We start from the raw sequence: 20,498 nt of genomic DNA on the forward strand, positions 1-20,498 counted from the left end.
GCAGTGAAGTCTACAACACAAGATAAACGCAGCTAATTTATACAGCGCGCGACAAGCTGCTCCATATGATTTGGAAATCTGTGGTTATTTCCCAAGTCCTGAACAGTAAGTGGTAGTTTTTGCCCAGCAAATATTTATAGTTTCCGTTTTTTCAGTGAATCATGACTAGCCAGAAATGTAGACATTGCAACTATCAAGCTAGGAAAATAATGTTGTCTACCGTAGCAAAGTAACATAGCTAGCCAACTTTTAACTGCCATAAATGTTATTCATGTCATTATTAATGTTATTCATGTAATTATTAATAGGTTTTACATAATATCATTATTATTTGTACAACTTGTATTTTGAATATTGATTTTGCTTGTATTTATGTGATAGGAACTATCTGTACATTCTATGTTGTGTTGGGACGCTTTTAGTGGTGACAAGTTCCAGACATCGCGGTAAAGTAGCGGCGGTAAAGTTTAGTACTCTGAAAGATAAGTTAAATTAACAACGTGTTTATTTACAAGTATTCTTGTTTCTAAGTGGACCCATTTCCCTCTCAGTTGTGTGCAGCCAGCGAGGTATGTTCATTATGTTAATTATTTGTCGCGCACGTGCAAGGTTTCTGTAACGTGAACGCCAACTTGTTTTTTGTGCACGTGTTGAAATGTATTTAAACAGTTCGACGGTGGATTGATGACGGTGGAGAATTTAGTAGAAGAATAAATCCGTCAGTAACCAGAACAGCGGCGTCGTGTATTTCATGGAGGGAGTGATACAACTAGTTTCCCACATTTTGGGAAGCTAGCGTGATAACGTTAGCTTACTTGGCTAACTGGTTTGTTATGAAAGGTAGCTACTAGCCACACAGTAAATTCAAAGATGTCATAGACTCAGAGTCAGACCTTTTTGGGAAAATGGGTAATGGTTGTTTATTCTGGCTTTGTTATGTTTTTGTGAAGCTCACACAGCCATATTCCATGATTTGAAAACAAGAATCGCAGCTTTAAAGGCACTATCGTTCAGTCCTTGCATTCACTGCTATGCTATGCATCTGAGAGAAGATACATTTCCCCAGCCCCATCACTCAGTTTAAAAAACAAAGTGGCAGGTCCAGATTGTTGAAATTACAGATTGTGCCTTTGAACACAACCAGCTAATAACGTCCCACTCACTTCCCTGTTGGATCCTTAGTTCACTAACTCAAATCAAATGTTATTTGCCACATGCGCCGAATACAACAGGTGTAGACGTTACAGTGGACCACCCATACACAAAAAATGTATGCACGCATGACTGTAAGTCGCTTTGGATAAAAGTGGCTGCTAAATGGAATATTATATTATTTATTATTATAAATGCTTACTTAAAAGCCCTTAACCAACAATGCCATTTTTAAAGATTTTTTTTGTTTTGAAAGTGTTAAGTAAAAAAAATAAAAGCAAACAACTAAAGAGCAGCAGTATAATAAAATAACAGTAGGGAGGCTATATACAGGGGGGTACTGGTGCAGAGTCAATGGACGGGGGCACCTGCTAGTCGAGGTAATTGAGGTAATATGTACATGTGGGTAGAGATAAAGTGACTATGCATAAATAATAGACAGAGTAGCAGCAGTGTAAAAGAGGGGGGTGGGTGGGTGGGTGGGGGGGGGGGGGGCAGTGCAAATAGTCCGGGTAGCAATGATTAGCTGTTCAGGAGTCTTATGGCTTGGGGGTAGAAGCTGCTGAGAATCCTTTTGGACCTAGACTTGGCGCTCCGGTACCGCTTGCCATGCGGTAGCAGAGAGAACAGTCTATGACTAGGGTGGCTGGAGTCTTTGACAATTTTGAGGGCCTTCCTCTGACACCGCCTGGTATAGAGGTCCTGGATGGCAGGAAGCTTGGCCCCAGTGATGTACTGGGCCGTACGCCCTACCCTCTGTAGTGCCTTGCGGTCGGAGGCCAAGCAGTTGCCATACCAGGCGGTGATGCAACCAGTCAGGATGCTCTCGATGGTGCAGCTGTCAAACTTTTTGAGGATCTGAGGACCCATGCCACATCTTTCTGAACAGGGAGTACAGGAAGGGACTGAGCACGCACCCCTGAGGGGCCCCCGTGTTGAGGATCAGCGTGGCAGATGTGTTGTTACCTACCCTTACCACATGGGGACGGCCCGACAGGAAGTCCAGGATCCAGTTGCAGAGGGAGGTGTTTAGTCCCAGGATCCTTAGCTTAGTGATGAGCTTTGAGGGCACTATGGTGTTGAACGCTGAGCTGTAGTCAATGAACAGCATTCTCACGTAGGTGTTCCTCTTGTCCAGGTGGGAAAGGGCAGTGTGGAGTGCAATAGAGATTGCATCATCTGTGGATCTGTTGAGGTGGTATGCAAATTTGAGTGGGTCTAGGGTTTCTGGGATAATGGTGTTGATGTGAGCCATGACCCAGCCTTTCAAAGCACTTCTTGGCTACAGACGTGAGTGCTATGGGGCAATAGTCATTTAGACAGATTATCTTAGTTTCCTTGGGCACAGGGACTATGGTGGTCTGCTTGAAAGATGTTGGTATTACAGACTCAGTCAGGGACACGTTGAAAATGTCGGTGAAGACACTTGCCAGTTGGTCAGCACATGCTCGGAGTAAACGTCCTGGTAATCCGTCTGGCCCTGCGGCCTTGTGAATGTTGACCTGCTTAAAAGTATTACTCACATCGGTTACGGAGAGCGTGATCACATAGTCATCCGGAACAGCTGGTGCTCTCATGCATGCTTCAGTGTTGCTTGCCTCGAAGCGAGCATAGAAGTGATTTAGCTTGTCTGGTAGGCTTGTGTCACTGGGCAGCTCGCGGCTGTGCTTCCTTTTGTAGTCTGTAATAGTTTTCAAGCCCTGCCACATCCGACGAGTGTCAGAGCCGGTGTAGTACGATTCAATCTTAGTCCAGTATTGACTCTTTGCCTGTTTGATGGTTCGTCGGAGGGCATAGCAGGATTTCTTATAAGCGTCCGTGTTAGAGTCCCGCTCCTTGAAAGCGGCAGCTCTACCCTTTAGCTCAGTGCAGATGTTGCCTGTAAACCTTGGCTTCCGGTTGGGGTATGTACGTATGGTCACTGTGGGGATGACTTCATCAATGCACTTATTGATGAAGCCAGTGACTGATGTGGTGTACTCCTCAATGCTATCTGAAGAATCCCGTAACATATTCCAGTCTGTGCTAGCAAAACAGTCCTGTAGCTTAGCATCTGCATCATCTGACCACATTTTTATTAACCGAGTCACTGGTGCTTCCTGCTTTAGTTTTTGCTTATAAGCAGGAATCAGGAGGATAGAGTTATGGTCAGATTTGCCAAATGGAGGGCGAGGGAGAGCTTTGTATGCATCTCTGTGTGTGGAGTAAAGGTGGTCTAGAGTTTATTTCCGTCAGGTTGCACATTAAATATGCTGGTTGAAATTAGGTAGAACGGATTTAAGTTTCCCTGCATTAAAGTCCCCGGCCACTAGGAGCGCTGCCTCTGGATGAGCATTTTCCTGTTTACTTATGGCCTTATACAGCTCATTGAGTGCAATCTTAGTGCCAGCATCGGTTTGTGGTGGTAGATAGACAGCTATGAAAAATATAGATGAAAAGTCTCTTGGTAAATAGTGTGGTCTACAGCTTATCATAAGATACTCTACCTCAGGCGAGCAAAACCTCGAGACTTCCTAGTGTTAGATTTTGTGCACCAACTGTTGTTTACTGTCTGATCCTCTTCGTTACATCTTCGTTACATTGATTTCAGGGTTCAAGATGACCACACTTAGCTTGCTCCTCGGGGCTGGTCCATTGCTGCTACTTGTCCTAAGCCCAGTACATGGATCAGACAACGCCACCCTCCCATTGGTTCTCTGGCACGGAATGGGTAAGCACTTGAGATGCATAATACTACAACATCTTGTTTTCACATACAGCAATTGCATTTCTCAGTTTGGAAGAGTAGCAAAACAAGGAAGTGATGGCCACTTCCTATATTTGCCTGTGGCCCTTAGATAAGTCATGCTATGGCAGTTAGTGTATATGAAGAGTTTATTTCCAAAACTTTATATCAACCAATTTTTCACATTTGTGTTTTTTCATCAGAAATTATTGCTTATGGTTACCTTCATGTGTGTGTAAAATATGACTGTTCTCAGATTTTAGGTTAATACATTTTAGATGTGCATGAAAATTAGTTGTTTTTTGCAAAACGCTATATATCCATTGTTAAGCTGGAATGGAATGTTCGTATCCTGTATATTTGACATTGATATGTGGTTGTCTCACCTAGCTATCTTAAGATGAATGCACTTACTGTAAGTCTCTCTGGATAAGAGCATCTGCTAAATGACTAAAATGTCAAATATAAATGTTTTACGTACAGGCTCGTATTACTGTATTGAATAATAAATACAATTTATTTTTATTTTTTATTGATGTCACAAATGTATCATTTGTATCATCAATGTATCATTTGTACAGTTCTTTATAAAAAATAAATAGTTATTTGTTACATTTGACTGTGTAAAACCTAGCAGTACTACTTATTTCTCTGAGAGTGAGGCGGATATATAGCATTTAGCAAAAAACACAATTATTTGTCTCATCAAATGATAGATTTTAAACAAATACATGTCTGTCATTGAACAACACCATGCAATGATTAGATAGTGAAAAAACACACCAACCTCTTTCATAATTTCTTGAAACAATAAAAGCTAATTTACCAACAACTCTGAAAACGGATATACAGCGCCTTCGGAAAGTATTCAGACCCCTTCCCTTTTTCCACATTTTGTTACGTTACAGCCTTATTCTAAAATGGATTAAATAAATAAAAATCTCAGAAATCTACACACAATACCCCATAATGACAAAGTGAAACAGTTTTTTAGAAATCTTTGCAAATGTATTACAAATAAAAAACAGAAATACCTTATTTACATAAGTATTCAGACCCTTTGCGATGAGACTCGAAATTGAGCTTAGGTGCATCCTGTTTCCATTGATCATCCTTGATATGTTTCTACAACTTGATTGGAGTCCACCTGTGGTAAATTCAATTGATTGGACATGATTTGGAAAGGCACACACCTGTCTATATAAGGTCACAGAGTTGACAGTGCATGTCAGAGCAAAAACCAAGCCATGAGGTCGAAGGAATTGTCCATAGAGCTCCGAGACAGGATTGTGTCGAGGCACAGATCTGGGGAAGGGTACCAACATATTTCTGGAGCATTGAAGGTCCCCAAGAACACAGTGGAAGAAGTTTGGAACCACCAAGACTCTTCCTAGAGCTGGCCGCCAGGCCAAACTGAGCAATCGGGGGAGAAGGGCCTTGGTCAGGGAGGTGACCAAGAACCCGATGGTCACACTGACAGAGCTCTAGAGTTCCTCTGTGGAGATGGGAGAACCTTCCAGAAGGACAACCATCTCTGCAGCACTCCACCAATCAGGCCTTTATGGTAGAGTGGCCAGATGGAAGCCACCCCTCAGTAAAAGGCACATGACAGCCCACTTGGAGTTTGCCAAAAGGCACCTAAAGACTCTCAGACCATGAGAAACAAGATTCTCTGGTCTGATGAAACCAAGATTGAACTCTTTGGCCTGAATGCCAAGCGTCATGTCTGGAGGAAACCTGGCACCATGCCTACGGTGAAGCATGGTGGTGGCAGCATCATGATGTGGGGATGTTTTTCAGCGGCAGGGACTGGGAGACTAGTCAGGATTGAAGCAAATATGAACGGAGCAAAGTATAGAGAGATCCTTGATGAAAACCTGGTCCAGATCGCTCCGGACCTCAGACTGGGGCGAAGGTTCATCTTCCAACAGGACAAAGACCCTAAGCACACAGCCAAGACGACGCAGGAGTGGCTTCGGGACAAGTCTCTGAATGTCCTTGAGTGGCCCAGCCAGAGCCCGGACTTGAACCCGATCGAACATCTCTGGAGAGACCTGAAAATAGCTGTGCAGCAATGCTCCCCATCCAACCTGACAGAGCTTGAGAGGATCTGCAAAGAAGAATGGGAGAAACTCCCCAAAAATAGGTGTGTCAAGCTTGTAGCGTCAAACCCAAGAACACTCCAGGCTGCAATTGCTGCCAAAGGTGCTTCAACAAAGTACTGAGTAAAGGGCTGAATACTTATGTAAATGTAATATTTCCGTTTTTTAATTTAGTAAATTAGCAAACATTTCTAAACCTGTTTTTGCTTTGTCATTATGGGGTATTGTGTGTAGATTGATGAGGGGAAAAAAACATTTAAATCAATTTCAGAAAAAGGCTGTAATGTAACAAAATGTGGAAAAAGTCAAGAGGTCTGAATACTTTCTGAAGGCACTGTATAGCGTTTTGGAATAAACTCTTCATATAGAGACTCTGTGTTCTTGTTTCTGTTTGTACACAGGAGACAGCTGTTGCAACCCTCTCAGCATGGGCTCCATAAAGAAGATGATCGAGGAAACGATCCCTGGAATTGACGTCCTGTCACTGATGATAGGCAAGACTGTCAGTCAGGTACTTTCCAATCTCAGTGGTGGACAGCCATACCCTGTGGTGACCGGTGTGAATGCTTGCCTTTGCTCCATCCAAGCAGTAACACACCTGATTCTACTAATGAAAGCTTTGATTGAATTTAATTAGTAGAGTTAGGTGTATTACTGCAAGTAGCTTAGCGGTTAAGGGTGTTGGGCCAGTAGCCGAAAGGTTGCTGTTTCGAATCCCCGAGCTGGCAAGGTGGAAAAATCTGCCGTTCTGCCCTTGAGCAAGGCCGTTCTGCCCTTGAGCAAGGCAGTTAACCCCGAACGATAACTGCTCCCTGGGCGCCGATGACATCGATTAAGATTAAATGCGGAAGACACATTTCAAGAAACATTTCAGTTGAATGCATTCAGTTGGCCAACTGACTAGGTACAGCCCTTGCAGGCCAAAATCACTCACCCCTGACCTATCTTTTGAGATGTGGTGTTTCTCTGCTTGTCAACATTGTTACTGTCCCAACATGAACTTCCTTGCCTCATATCTACCCCTCAGGACACAGAGAATGGTTTCTTCATGGACGTCAATGAGCAGGTGTCCATGGTGTGCAGCCAGCTGGCTCAGGATCCCAAGCTGAAGGATGGCTACAATGCCATGGGCTTCTCTCAGGGAGGGCAGTTCCTGTAAGTAGTGTCTCTGGGCCCGTACTCACAAAGCCTCTCAGAATGCTTTTTGAATGTGTTTTTTTACATGAATGAGAGCTGCAGTATTTGCAGATTCCAGCCCAACACTTCCACACTTATTCAACCAATGTAGTTAAATCAGGTGTCTTAGAGCTGAGGTGGAACAAAAGCCTGCAGAAACTGCAGTCCTCAAGGACCGGAGTTGCCCATCCCTGGTAAGAGGATGAATGTACTTTATACACGAGACAAGAAGCTGTAATTCTCAGTTCTTCGCCTTTCCACCTCTTTTACCCCCCAGGAGGGCAGTGGCGCAGCGCTGTCCATCTCCTCCAATGAAAACCCTGATCTCTGTTGGGGGACAACAACAAGGTAACGGCACCATGGCAACAGTGACATAATCCCTTGCCTTGTCTCTTTTCAGCGCCATTGTCTTTCCTTCACTTCCTGACAGTTTTGTAATTATCCTATTCTCCACATTCGCAGGGGTGTATGGTCTCCCTAAATGCCCTGGAGCGAGCTCCCATATCTGTGACTGGTTTCGCAAGAAACTCAACTCAGGAGCCTACACCGATATCGTGCAAAAACAGTGAGTGTAGACTTTATTTACAAGTAAAAAACAGTGAGTGTAGACTTTATTTACAACTCATTCAGAGGGCAATTGTTATGTTTGAGACTAATCAGCAATACCTAGAGAAACAGTATGTTATGACATAGTTACTGTACGTTTTGAGAGGAGGTGCAAAGAATAGACAAAGAGAAAGTGCTTTGTGTATTGTGTGGTTGTTATCTAGTGACTCATTTGGAATCCTTGTGTCTTTATCAGCTTGGTGCAGGCACAGTACTGGCATGACCCACTGAACGACGAACTGTACAAAAAACACAGCCTCTTCCTGGCTGATATTAATCAGGAGCGGGTTAGTGTGGTGCTAGTATATATTTTCAGAATCAGATGTTGTTATTTGATTGTTCATACAGTGCTGTTTATATTCAATATTCTCCTGAGAACTCTCCATAACTGTATTCCAATTCAATTCCATTCAATTCATCTGCTGCATTTCACCCCACAGGTGGTGAACGAGACCTACAAGAAGAACCTCCAGCTGCTGGACAAGTTTGTGATGGTCAAGTTCTTGCAAGACAGTATTGTGGATCCAGTTGACACTGAGGTAAATACTGGACACAATGTGACAACCTGTCTTGATGTACTGTCCTCCTCCTACACTGTAATTACTGATGCTAATGGACAATATATATTTTGTATGCAATCTCTTTGTTATAGTGGTTTGGTTTTCTGAAAACGGGTCAGGCAAAAGAGACCGAAACCCTTCAGGAGAGTGTACTCTATAAAGAGGTAAAACCCCATAATGTTTACTCATCTTCAAACACAGACATGTACACTATATATACAAAAGTATGTGGACACCCCTTCAAATGGGTGGATTCGGCTATTTCAGCACACCCATTGCTGACAGGTGTATAAAATCGAGCACACAGCCATGCAGTCACCATAGACAAACATTGGCAGTAGAATGGCCTTACTGAAGAGCTCAGTGACTTTCAACGTGGCACCGTCATAGGTTGCCACCTTTCCACCAAGTCAGTTTGTCAAATTTCTGCCCTGCTAGAGCTGCCCCGGTCAACTGTAAGTGCTATTATTGTGAAGTGGAAATGTCTAGGAGCAACAATGGCTCAGACGCGAAGTGGTAGGCCACACAAGCTCACAGAACGGGGCCACCGAGTGCTGAAGCACGTAGCGCGTAAAAATCGCCTGTCCTCGGTTGCAACACTCACTACCGAGTTCCAAACTGCCTCTGGAAGCAACGTCAGCACAATAACTGTTCGTCGGGAGCTTCATGAAATGGGTTTCCATGGCCGAGCAGCCGCACAAAAGCCTTAGATCACCATGCGCAATGCCAAGCGTCGGCTGGAGTGGTGTAAAGCTCGCCGCCATTGGCCTCTGGAGCAGTGGAAACGCGTTCTCTGGAGTGATGAATCACGCTTCACCATCTGGCAGTCCAATGGACGAATCTGGGTTTGGCAGATGCCAGGAGAACGCTACCTGCCCCAAAGCATAGTGCCAACTGTAAAGTTTGGTGGAGGAGGAATAATGGTCTGGGGCTGTTCTTCATGGTTCAGGCTAGGCCCCTTAGTTTCAGTGAAGGGAAATCAGCATAGAATGACATTGTAGACGATTCTGTACTTCCAACTTTGTGGCAACAGTTTGTGGAAGGCCCTTTCCTGTTTCAGCATGACAATACCCCATGCATAAAGCAAAGTCCATACAGAAATGATTTGTCGAGGTCAGTTAGGAAGAACTTGACTGGCCTGCACAGAGCCCTGACCTCAACCCCATCGAACACCTTTGGGATGAATTGGACTAATTGCCCAACATCAGTGCCCGACCTCACTAATGCTTGTGGCTGAATGGAAGCAAGTCCCCACAGCCATGTTCCAACATCTAGTAGAAAGCCTTCCCAGAAGAGTGGAGGCTGTTATAGCAGCAAAGTGGTGACCGACTCCATATTAATGCTCATGGTTTTGGAATGAGATGTTTGACAAGCAGGTGTCCACATACTTTTGGTCATGTTGTGTTTTTTCATTTATTTGACTCATTGTAATGAATGTGATATTGTATTGATAAATGGAATCTGTTTTCAGGATCGTCTGGGACTGGCAGCAATGGAGGCAGCTGGAAAGCTGGATTTCCTGGGTACAGAAGGAGATCACCTCCAGTTCACCAGGCAGTGGTTCAAAGCCAAACTAGTGCCGTACCTGCGCTAAATACACCTAGCTACCTACGCTCTGTTGACATTCGAGTTGCACTGATCATTCCTATCATATCGATACCATCCTGTTTAATCTAATAATGCACCATTTCTTATGATTTTAAAAACCATGTTTTGCCCAGTTAACGTACTACCAGAGATGCATGGTGGTCTAATTGGGAGATATCCTTTAGTTTAAATTTGAGGATAATTTTTGTTTAGCACTGTATTTTGGAATAAAAATGAAAGTTATAAAACTTAAAGGGTGGTGGGAGTTTTCCTTTGCAAGTAGTGTGTGTAATGGTAAATAACAGAACTAATGATATGTTAGGAAATCACTGGTTCTGAACTGGGCTAATTATTATCGTTAATGTCACCATTTACCCAGCTCTCCTTGTGAAAAATGGTCAACAATGACTCTTTGGGAAAATTTGCCAAATGTAAGGGCACATCATACAAATCCCCCCTCTTCATCCCATATTTAGCCTGCTCTTACTGTCCATGAAGCATGGAGAAATATCACCCACATTGTCCATTTCTTCAATAATCACATAACCATACTCTGAACAGACTCAAAAGACTACGACTTCTTATAATTATTTTATTGCAACTTTTGTCTTCCTCCAGTACTAATGAGCAAAATGTTGATTCTTGACCTAAATAAAGAGGTAAAAGAAACTCCACAGAGCATGACAACTACAACAGGATAACCACAGATGTAGTAGACTAGACAAGAGTGGATAGGTGGGTTGATGTGAAGGTGATGGAGACAGTGGGGTTAAGACAACTCTAGCATTAAAAAGCAATGTCTATACAGATCATTACAACAGTCCAATAATCATTCAGAGCTTAAGAGAGGCAACCCCAAACTTAGCCATTAATGATTCTTCAAGAGTACGTTAACGCCTCGTCTATCTCAAGAACCACTTTCACTTCCAGTTTGTGCCAAAGTGAAGTCACTCACCACATACTTCCACATCATTCTCCCTCTTTCTTTGCCACCGTTCACCTCCATATGTCTCAATAATATGGAATGTTCATTTAAAATGCTAAAGGGAATGTGCCATGTGTCTTGGGAATAAAACTTTTTATATTTCAATATTTTTTTCATCATTTTGATTCAGTGGTATATATATTTTTTTTTTTAAGACAGTGATCCTGCACGTAACTTGTCATTTCACCGATTTAAGAGCGATGACAAATGTGTTATAGTTAATCAATCCCTATGAAATGTTAATAACATCGTCAAAGTCAGAAGTGATAGCATTGTCGTCTGTAAAGAGGGGTTGGTTGTACATGTGCTTCACGGCTGAATTGCATAAATGAAACTGAAACCTTGGACCCCTAAACACCTGCCCCCCCCTGACCAGAGGGGAAATGGAAACCCTATTAATGATTGGTTGAAGGAAACATAGCCTGATTGGCTTAGGATTTAAAACCACAGAGAAGGTGTGATAAAAAGCCTTGCTCCCTCACATTCCCTATTATGTTTATTTATCATTTGCTGGAATGTACAGATCAAATCAGAAATTATCCTGGTTGTTGGCAAACTCATTTGAATGCGCTCACTGGCCATGAGGATAACCAAATCAAATAACACGCTGCTCCCTGCAATTGGCTGAAGGAAAGCTCCAGATAAAGCAAGCAGTCCTCTCATTGGCTGAAGGAAGAAACAGCTAAAGCTGCGATTGGCAGATAGGAAAAATATGGGTGAGGTTGGCATCTCAGTCTACTTTGTGGTTTGGTTAGCTGGTTGGTCGGTCGATCAGTCAGGTAGGCATTTGCAAAGGGGAGGCGGTTTCGAGCACTGCCCCTCTATCCAGCGATCTCTGTACAAGTGGTGACAAGCTTCTTGCCATCCCAGACAGTCTTGAACTGCTCAGGAACAGGGATCTCAGTCTAAGAGAGAGACAAAGGAGAAATGTAAGTTTATCATCACAAAATGTCCACATAACATGTATTATTATGTTGTCATATAATTGCATTTAATGCCACTAGACGCCCCAAATTCCCCCATAGATGTACTCACATAGTCTCCGTCTTTACCAGGTACCAGCACGTTCATCTCTGAGCTCTTGGCGCTGACGATCTCACACTCCAGCGAATCTTTGCTCAGGTACACGTGGCAACCGTCCGTCTTGTTGATGGAGATGGTGGGCACCTTGCCCAAGACCTGAACACACCAGAGACGGTTAAAGCTGCAATATGTAACTTTTTGGGCGACCCAACCAAATTCACATAAATGTGAGTTATATATCTGTCATTCTCATTGAAAGCAAGTCTAAGAAGCCGTAGATATGTTCTGTGTGCGCTATTTCTATGCTTCCTGTCCCCAAGTTTTGTTTTTGTGTCTTTTACTTTTGGTTTTGTACACCAGCGGTTTAGATGGTAAAATGATTCTCTACACTATACTTGCTCGTTTTGTCACAAACTGAAAACGATTAGAATTTTAGCAACCAGGAAATGGCAGAGTGATTTCTGCATAGTGCATCTTTAAGAGTGAATCAACTATGACTAAATCATCTGTTGGGTAATATGCAGTGGAAAAAAAACTGCCACAACAGTTTGGAAAACATGCAAAGTAATCTGTAAAATGTCACATCCACATAATCACATTGGACACTTTTAATATGTAAATGGTAATCAGACAAAAGCTGATATGATCTTCTGTTGTCACCGTTGTGTGATATCGCCATGTCATTGCCTTGGAATGACCAGGCCTTTTCAGTGTCCATTTTCACATTAATCCATTTTAGAAATACACACCTGGACCTTGACGTCCCTGCAGTTGATAACCTCTATAATGCCCACAACGTCATCAAAGACCAGGCCCAGTTTCTTACAGTTGTCTGCAAGAAAGGAACCATATTAACAAATGCCCTTTGTTGACCTTTTACTTTAATTTGTCCATGCTCACACACAGGAACATGGGTCTGCCCTTACCTAAAGTGATGGAGTTTATCTTGCCCTTGATCTGCAGGGTGCTGTTGTTACACTTGAAGGCGTAGACCACCTGCTTGAGCTCTGTGTCGCTGATCACCAGGCCCTGGGCACCCTCCTGGTTTTCCTATAGGTCATCACAGAGGGAGAGCGGTTAGGGGTTAGAGAGAAAATACACTCCACCCCTGAAAACGCAATGGCTTGGGGCTGTCGTGATCCGTGCGTGCTAAACCTGTGCATTCAGTTCAGGGGCAAACCAACAGCCCACTTATCTGAAATGCACATAACATGAGTTCACTGTAGTGGAAACTCTGCTTATATAGTAGATATTTGGATTGTACAAATATTTATAAACCACTGAGTTTACTATGAGCCATATAAGCCTTTAAAATTGGAAGCACCAAGTAAACCAAAAAGAGTCATGCACACCACTGTTTGGAAACACTACCATGTTACCTAATGTTGCATGTGTTGGGAAATAGCTAATTCCTTAAAGTAACTGTCCATTGTTTCCAGATTTTTATGAAAAATGACCTATAATTAATTAAAATATGAGTCAAATACTTTTCCTTCCAAACAATGGTAATTAAGTATGTTTTAAAATATTTTCGGTGTTGGAATGGTGTTGGCAACAGAATGGTGTGGGCGTATACCGTTCATTAAAAATATTAATGCGAGTATACCGCTGATTGGCCAGTTAAATCCTCTATGAGGAAATAGCAAGCATTTTTTTTAAAGGTTTGAAATACAAGATTTGGGGAGGGGGAGGGGTTTAAGTGTTTGTTCTCCAATTTATGCTTTGGCCACAAATACAAGTATAGGATGAGTCACCAACATTATTTGGGTATAAATTAACAGAATATGAACTTTTAAAAGTGAGATTTTCACTGGACAGTTACTTTAAGAGGCTGTGAAGAGAGAACATTGCCTATAGGAACCTTTTTCCTATAGGAGGAACTGACTGTCGGAGAAGCAGATGTGGTGTACTGATGAAGCGCTCCGGGCCTGTTTGTCAGACTGTCTTTGTTTCGCTCTGGCTGTACCATCGATGCGCCCTCTGCTGAAGCTACAGTGCCTTTTCAATCCAAACTGCCTCAACTCCCAGCCTTTCATCCAAAGCCAAATAGAGACATCAATCTACATCTCTATAAAAATTCATTGTTTTGCTTTTTATGCCCTTTGAGATTATTTTCTATAATGAAAAGCACTATACAAGTTACATTATTATTTGTATTGGAACCTTAAAAATAAAAATCTGCAACAGACTCTTACAACCGTATACCAGTGTAAACAACTTGACAAGGACCAATAGCTCACCACTTTCCACTTTTTGCCGTCAAGCTCCAGAACGGGGGGCAGCTTGCGAGAGGGGGCGGCGGTGGCGGCTGGCTTGGAAGAGGTGAAGGGCTTGGGCCCTGTGCGCACAGAACTGGTCTGGGTCCTCAGGTTGGGGTTCTTGTGAGTCATCTGGTCTTTGGACACGTGCTTCAGGCCTAGGGACAAAAAGTACAAAAGTTGGAGAGGGGGAACACAAATATTAACATTTGTGTCATTTACCAGATGCCATTATCCAGAGTAACATACAGTCAGTGAAAATATACAGTAAGATGGGTGAGACACATGGTGGTACTGTGCTGGTAGACAAGGAGAAATGCCCTTACATAATGGAAGGCCCTGGATAATGAATGGAAGGGTTGGGGTCAATTTGCTTCTCACATTGTATTATTTTCTTTATCCTTTATTTAACCAAGTAAGTCACATTGAGATTTACATCTTCTTCAAGTGAGCCATGTATGTTTCAAAGTACTTCTTAATAAATTGAGCTTCTGATTCTTGAGAACTTTTGAGGATTCATTATTTGACACGTACCCTTGGTGATGTCAGCTCCCTTGTTGAGGGAAGCGAAGAGGGTGTTACGCGTGTCGGGTCCCTGGTCTCCGCCGCTGCCAGACGACCCGCTGAAGTCCATAGGAGGGGGAGGAGGGCCGGGGGGAGGAGGACCGCCACCGGCACGGGGAGGGGGAGCTGCAGAGGCAGAGGCTACTGGACCCTGGGATGACAAAAAACACAGCACATTGGTTATACACATGACTAGACATGGTCATTTCCTGCTCTTAACAACTTGGTCTAATTCAATAACGTGCAATTGTTTGAACTGTAGATAGGAAAGGACGAGTAACCTACACATTGGTGGTTTTACCGTCACACTATCACACACAGCCTTCTTGTTGCACATAAAACCAAAGACATTAGTTGAAAACTGAGTGTGATGTTTAGTACTGTGCTGATAGAAAAATCAAACAGAGCCCAGTCTGATGATTCCATATTCCGTATGACAGATCTTCATGTATGTTCGATAAACATAATTAGAGCGGTTCTATTCTGAACCGGTCCACTTTCCTAAATAAGCCCATGTCATTATTTTACTCATACGGTAACTCACTTTTCCCTACCCCCAGCACTAAGTCTGTTAATGAGCCGCCGATAAAGTGTATCCCTCCTGTACTGACACGAGGAGTAAAGAGAGAGTAAAGTTAAAGGACTTACACTCTTGCTCCAGGTCAGTCCGGTGGTGTGGTGCTGTTTGATGTAGTTCTGAAGCTCAGTCCAGATAGACAGGTAGGCCTTCACCCAGTCCACATGCTTCTGGTCCCTGAGGAGTAGGACACAAGGCAATTGAGTTTAACACAACAGGAGAGAGACCAAAGGATGAAGAAAATATCCAGTGTCCAGCTTAACTATATAGGGGACTTGGCAGTCAGAAAAAGGTTCAAGAACAACATACAGCAGAGCAGATGGTCCTTACTTCTCCTTGTAGTCCTTGAGCACACGGTTGGTGTAGAACTGGGCAGCATCCTGCATCTCCTTCACATAGGGACCTGGCTTAGGAGCCTGGAAGAGAAATAACATTAGAACATTGCAGGAGAGTTCTTGCTCTTCAAACAGAGCTTGTGTGGACACAGCTGATGTGATGGCTTACAATGGTTTTTAGTGTTGCATCCACCGGCATACTAAAGTCTAGGTTTGCCTTTGTTCATTACAATGCAGCAGTTCTCATTAATATTCATTAATCAAAATGATCATCATAATTCCAGAGTTTCAACAATGATGCACTGTTGATAGAGGAACTTTGTTAAAATGTCACTGCCGAACAGTCTCAGACTTCTACAGAATGAAAGACGTGTTTGTTTCCGCCAATTACACACCGCCCACACACACACACTGTGGTGGCAGTGTCAAGCCCCTCCTCTCCCTTCCCTCACCATGGCGACCCAGCCGAGGGCAGGCACGCTCTCGCTGACGGCCGAGAGGTGGTTGAAGAGGGGCGAGGAGCGGTTCTGCTCGCGGAACGTCTGCACCTGCTGGATCACTTTGGAGACGGGGGCCAGGAGAGTAGTCAAGGATGCCTATAGAGGGAAAATAACCATGAGTTAAATCATAACATCCTAGAGATGCAAAGAAACGTATGTATTTGCACCTGATGACAAAATATGATATCTTCTAAGCGCCAACCAGGGTGGAATAGCGTGAGTAAAAAGGCAATTAATTACATGAAATAATATGTGGCAAGAAAATGTAGAAAAACCATGCTATGGCATTGGAATCAGTTGACCCAATTGCTACACTGCTGATTCATTGCCAATACATTCGTTAATGAGACAACTACAGTACATCTACTGTTCCGTTTATCTAAATAATGACTTATTCTGCTGAATACTATAATGTTGAGGGTCAAGGTGATTGCTGATGGATGAACCAACTCACATCAGTGGGCTTCTGGGAGCAGGAGGAGGTGACCAGGAGCTGTCTCTGACAGGAGAACGCCTGCTTCATCATGTCCGCCTGAGAGAGAGGGAGTGAGAGATGAGAAAAGGGCCAGGTTTGGTTAATTGTATCATACGCATCCACCAATAACCAACTTTTCCCTGTCGTGCAATTCAACTTACATGCTTCTGGACATCGCCCCCTATCTGCTGGCTGAGGGTCATGTACTGGGCAACTGCTCCGGTGACGATGCCATCATAGGCCTCCACATAAGCTGCCACGACTGCAAGAAATGGATGGCAATAGGGAGAAAAGTCAGCGATACCAATGTTCATGGGTTATGTTTGTTCTACTTGTGAGTCATGTTTAAATTTTACCTCCATTATCTAAACTGTGGAAGTTTCTTTAGCATTATTAGGACCTGGACTCAATTCTATCTCAGTCTTAAAATGATTTCTAGCATTCATGTTTGTATGACAGGAAAGGCTACAATATGGAAAATTCTAGGTTACCTCCAGAGCCTCCAGCAGAGCCACCTCCATCGCCCGACACGGCCTCCAGACGACCCACAGCCGCCTCCAGCCGCTGCACCAGACTTGCCAACTCTGCCATTCCTGGGGAGAGGAAAGGGGAAACATCAGCTGAGGGGTTCAGTGGTCACTGCTTGTTTACTATCAAAGTATCACTGTCAGCAAGTAGTTTTGACTGCAGAATGAGTTAGTGACAGGGAAATTCTCCCCCCTCCCCTTTTGGCTGCTCATTTAAAGTTTTCATTACATTAGTAGGCCTACTTGTCTCGGCATGTTAAGCCTATATCTTTTGTCATTCCATCAAGTCATTAAAAATAGGCCGCCTACTGCTATTTTGGCAATAGAATTTGAGATTGTGGCCATAGATAAAACTGGACAGAAAACAACCAAAAGGGGGAAGACCATTTTTTACTTTAACCCAACTAGTGGTTAAAGAATGAGGACTGGAATGGATTTGGGGGACATGTCAAGACCCGCTGAGTACAGGTATGCAGGTAATAAGACTGGCCTTCCCTCCCTGTTATTGCCATTACGCAACCTTCCCCAATCCCTGGCCCATATTACATCAAAGCAACCACTCATAACTACACAGGCCTAGTGTACACTAAGGCTAATTGAACACAGCTAAATCTAGATTCTCAACAACAGTCCTCTGTGTTGACAAAGTGATAAGTGTTTTATCTTCTCTACGGTTGTGAAATGCCGTTGCAGGAGTACGCACACACACCCTAGAGGCTGACATTGCATTATAGAAACCGGATACCCTGTTCCTCTGAATGACTGCCTCAGGTACTGTCACCTGAATGGAAACACAAAGACCTCATCCCATTAATGACAGTGGATCCATGTCGCTCTATTCTCCTGGGATAATCCCCTCACCATTCACTTTCCCAGAGTAAAGTATTGCTTGTGACATAGGGCGGGGTATGCTAAATGCATATTGCTACCAAATTATTCAATGGCTTTTGATTTGGTTGGAGATGAACCTTTCAGCCTATATAATTCACAGCCTTGTTCATGTTTGAGAAACAAACATGTAGGCCCACTTGTTTTATGGAGAGCAATAAGAAACATCATTACATTAACCATTAAGAGACCAGAGAGCGACCTGTAATAAAATCTGCCATCTGGAAATGTTTCCCATCCAGTTACTTGCTTGTCAAATGTTTGTGGTGCCAAGCCGGGCAGAGATGCAGTCTTGCATCTTCATTTTAGATGTCAAGAACATTTTGCTGCCTCAGACACTAACTCATGCTTTGTAAATATGTTAAGAAAATTGGTTAGCTCTACTAGTAAGGTGCTAGGGGTCAAGCAGACAGGTCTGGAGGTCATTCACAAAAGCCTGCAAGGTACTGATGGACCCCAGACCTCTTTATAAGGAGTTTGAGCTACTACCCTCAGGGAGACGTTACAGGGCACCAAAGGAATAGAGCCAAACAACCCTTTGTCCCAGCAGCAGTAAGGCAGTCTCTGTTCAGCCATTACATTCCACTCCTGTCATTGGCCAAATAATGTTTCAACTACAAGTAGGACCAGTGGGCTGGCCTACAGCTAGAATTGTAGTTGACTGTTGTCTATAGTGTACATTAATTGCTCATGAACTGCACTTTTTCTACCTGTATATGTCCTTTGTCCATCTTTGATGTGTTTTTATGTATGCAGTCACAGCCAAAATTTCACCATGGGGATAGATATTTGTGCACACCCTGCCTATCCTTCTATAGGCCTGTGCTTGGAAGATTGGGTCCACCTGCCCTTGTATAGACTTAGTTCAACTTGTATTTTACTTCCTTGTTGCCATGTCAGTGCCATGACTCAACCTAGACCTGCTCCTGTGGTTATACCAGGGTGGGTCAACTTGTGTCGCTTACATGGATAGTTAGGAAATGGTGCTTAAAGTGCACTTGGAAAGTAGGAAGAAGTATGCTAATTGCGCACTGCAGCTAGGGGCGGCTGGAGGTCCTCCAAGTGCTGAGCACCGGGAAACTTTCCTGTCCAGGCAAAATACATCTGTTTTCCAAAGGCTGTGCATGTTTCAAGCGCGTTGTATTATTCAAGGGCCCTCTAAACGCATTGGCAATTACACATTATTTAAATTTTCAGCATGGATATCAGGACCTGTGAATGATGGATTGAAGTAGGTTAGCTACACATTTCGCCAACAGCCTCGGGGTAGACGTGCAGTAGAGCGCGCAGATGGTGCGTAAAGGGAAAAGGCGCATAGGCTCAGTCTGCTGTGTGTTGTAGTCTGGGATAAAAATAAAATCAGGTCATTTCTGCTTTAGTAAGGAGAAAAGTAGGGCAAATATACGCCGGCGTCTTGCGCCTGCCGGTATCCAGAGGAATACACAGTTTTGGGATGGTCAATGTTCCATCTAGCTATCATGGCTAGGTAGCTAGGGAAGCACTGCTAATCTTTGCAAGCCGATGATAATGATATTGGGAGTCGGCCGAGGTAGTTAGCTATAGCTAGCGTATGCTAGGGAGCTAGCTAGCAACAATGAAAAAGCTAACGTTAGCTGTAGCGTATTCATTATGCCAATTCTGTTGCAAAACGTTTCTTAAACGGAAGCAAACGGAACGAAACGGGGATGAACCTACCTGAATTTGACCAATATAAACTCTCGCTTTGTTTCGTTTGATTCTTAAACGGTAACGTAAACGGTTTATGTAATGAATACACCCCTTTACATGAAGAGTGTTGGTTAGCAAAGTTAACAACCACCACCACCACAGTTAACGATTTATTCAGGCAGCTAGAGTCCCGAACTCGACCAAAATACTAATGGGGCAAATACTCCCCCCTCCCTCTGTCTTTCGGCATTTCCTGTATTTTCTTACATACCCCTCCCTTGTTGCACTAGTCTGCAAAAATGAATAACTTCACATTTGGGTTGCGTCGCTTTAACATACATGAAATGCATCAAAATATTGCAATCATGGAATAATGTCTAGCTATTACAATTTCACATCAGGCAACAATCTACCTAGTATCACGCTAAATCATAACAAAAATGTCAGAGTGTTCAATGCAATGGAGTCGGAGGTGCATTATGACACGGACTAGTGTGCACCTATAAGACAATTTAGGAGGAGTAATATAAGGTAACATAGGCCCACAGAGTTACAAAAACCTAATCCTTACCTGCTAAATTGGACAAGCACTGATTAGGTCTTTAATCACCGTCAAATTTCTGTGGGTGCGTGCCGAGCTAGCAGACTGACTGCTCTGCCTATTCTTCCTGTATGAGTGTGGCAACTCCCAGCTGTCAGTGCGCGGCGTTTCCGCCCTTATTCGCGCAACCATTCCTTTCCCTTATAAGGAGAAGAGAGTGAAGATAAATGAAAGAGAACACAAAAACAT

General features: G+C 43.3%; 2 protein-coding genes across 3 annotated transcripts; one reads left to right on the forward strand and one right to left on the reverse strand.

Annotated features, from left to right (window-relative positions):
* Positions 1–4: 4 nt before the first annotated feature.
* LOC311132884 (palmitoyl-protein thioesterase 1-like) lies at positions 5–10,998 on the forward strand. Of its 2 annotated transcripts, none has more exons than XM_084166247.1 (10): positions 5–105; positions 3,743–3,862; positions 6,381–6,490; positions 7,007–7,134; positions 7,433–7,503; positions 7,618–7,720; positions 7,958–8,048; positions 8,202–8,300; positions 8,414–8,485; positions 9,793–10,998. In XM_084166247.1, the coding sequence occupies exons 1-10, from the start codon at positions 66–68 to the stop codon at positions 9,913–9,915; spliced, it is 957 nt and encodes a 318-aa protein (XP_084022373.1). In that variant the 5' UTR covers positions 5–65; the 3' UTR covers positions 9,916–10,998. The 2 variants fall into 2 exon arrangements, with proteins under 2 accessions (XP_084022373.1, XP_084022374.1); XM_084166248.1 differs by lacking the exon at positions 5–105 and adding an exon at positions 400–569.
* Positions 10,487–20,408, reverse strand: LOC311132883 (adenylyl cyclase-associated protein 1-like). The gene is made up of 13 exons (XM_084166246.1): positions 20,280–20,408; positions 17,117–17,218; positions 16,787–16,887; positions 16,605–16,682; positions 16,103–16,246; positions 15,646–15,731; positions 15,387–15,492; positions 14,709–14,889; positions 14,157–14,332; positions 12,843–12,966; positions 12,666–12,748; positions 11,929–12,072; positions 10,487–11,798 (listed from the first exon to the last, which is right to left on the reverse strand). Exons 2-13 carry the CDS (start codon positions 17,214–17,216, stop codon positions 11,715–11,717), a joined length of 1,407 nt encoding a protein of 468 aa, XP_084022372.1. The 5' UTR covers positions 17,217–17,218; positions 20,280–20,408; the 3' UTR covers positions 10,487–11,714.
* Between the last annotated feature and the right edge of the window lie 90 nt (positions 20,409–20,498).

This window comes from Coregonus lavaretus (genome assembly GCF_964263955.1).
Source record: "Coregonus lavaretus genome assembly, chromosome: 7".
NCBI classification, from domain to species: Eukaryota; Metazoa; Chordata; class Actinopteri; order Salmoniformes; family Salmonidae; genus Coregonus; species Coregonus lavaretus.

Coding starts and splice junctions, on each gene's coding strand:
- LOC311132883 (XM_084166246.1), bottom strand. CDS start 17,216: ATGGCAGAGTTGGCAAGTCTGGTGCAGCGGCTGGAGGCGGCTGTGGGT. Junction 15,732..16,102: donor CCCTCGGCTGGGTCGCCATG/GTGAGGGAAGGG, acceptor TTTCTCTTCCAG/GCTCCTAAGCCAGGTCCCTA. Junction 15,493..15,645: donor CTCAAGGACTACAAGGAGAA/GTAAGGACCATC, acceptor CCTACTCCTCAG/GGACCAGAAGCATGTGGACT.
- LOC311132884 (XM_084166247.1), top strand. CDS start 66: ATGATTTGGAAATCTGTGGTTATTTCCCAAGTCCTGAACA. Junction 7,721..7,957: donor ACCGATATCGTGCAAAAACA/GTGAGTGTAGAC, acceptor TGTCTTTATCAG/CTTGGTGCAGGCACAGTACT. Junction 8,049..8,201: donor CTGATATTAATCAGGAGCGG/GTTAGTGTGGTG, acceptor TTCACCCCACAG/GTGGTGAACGAGACCTACAA.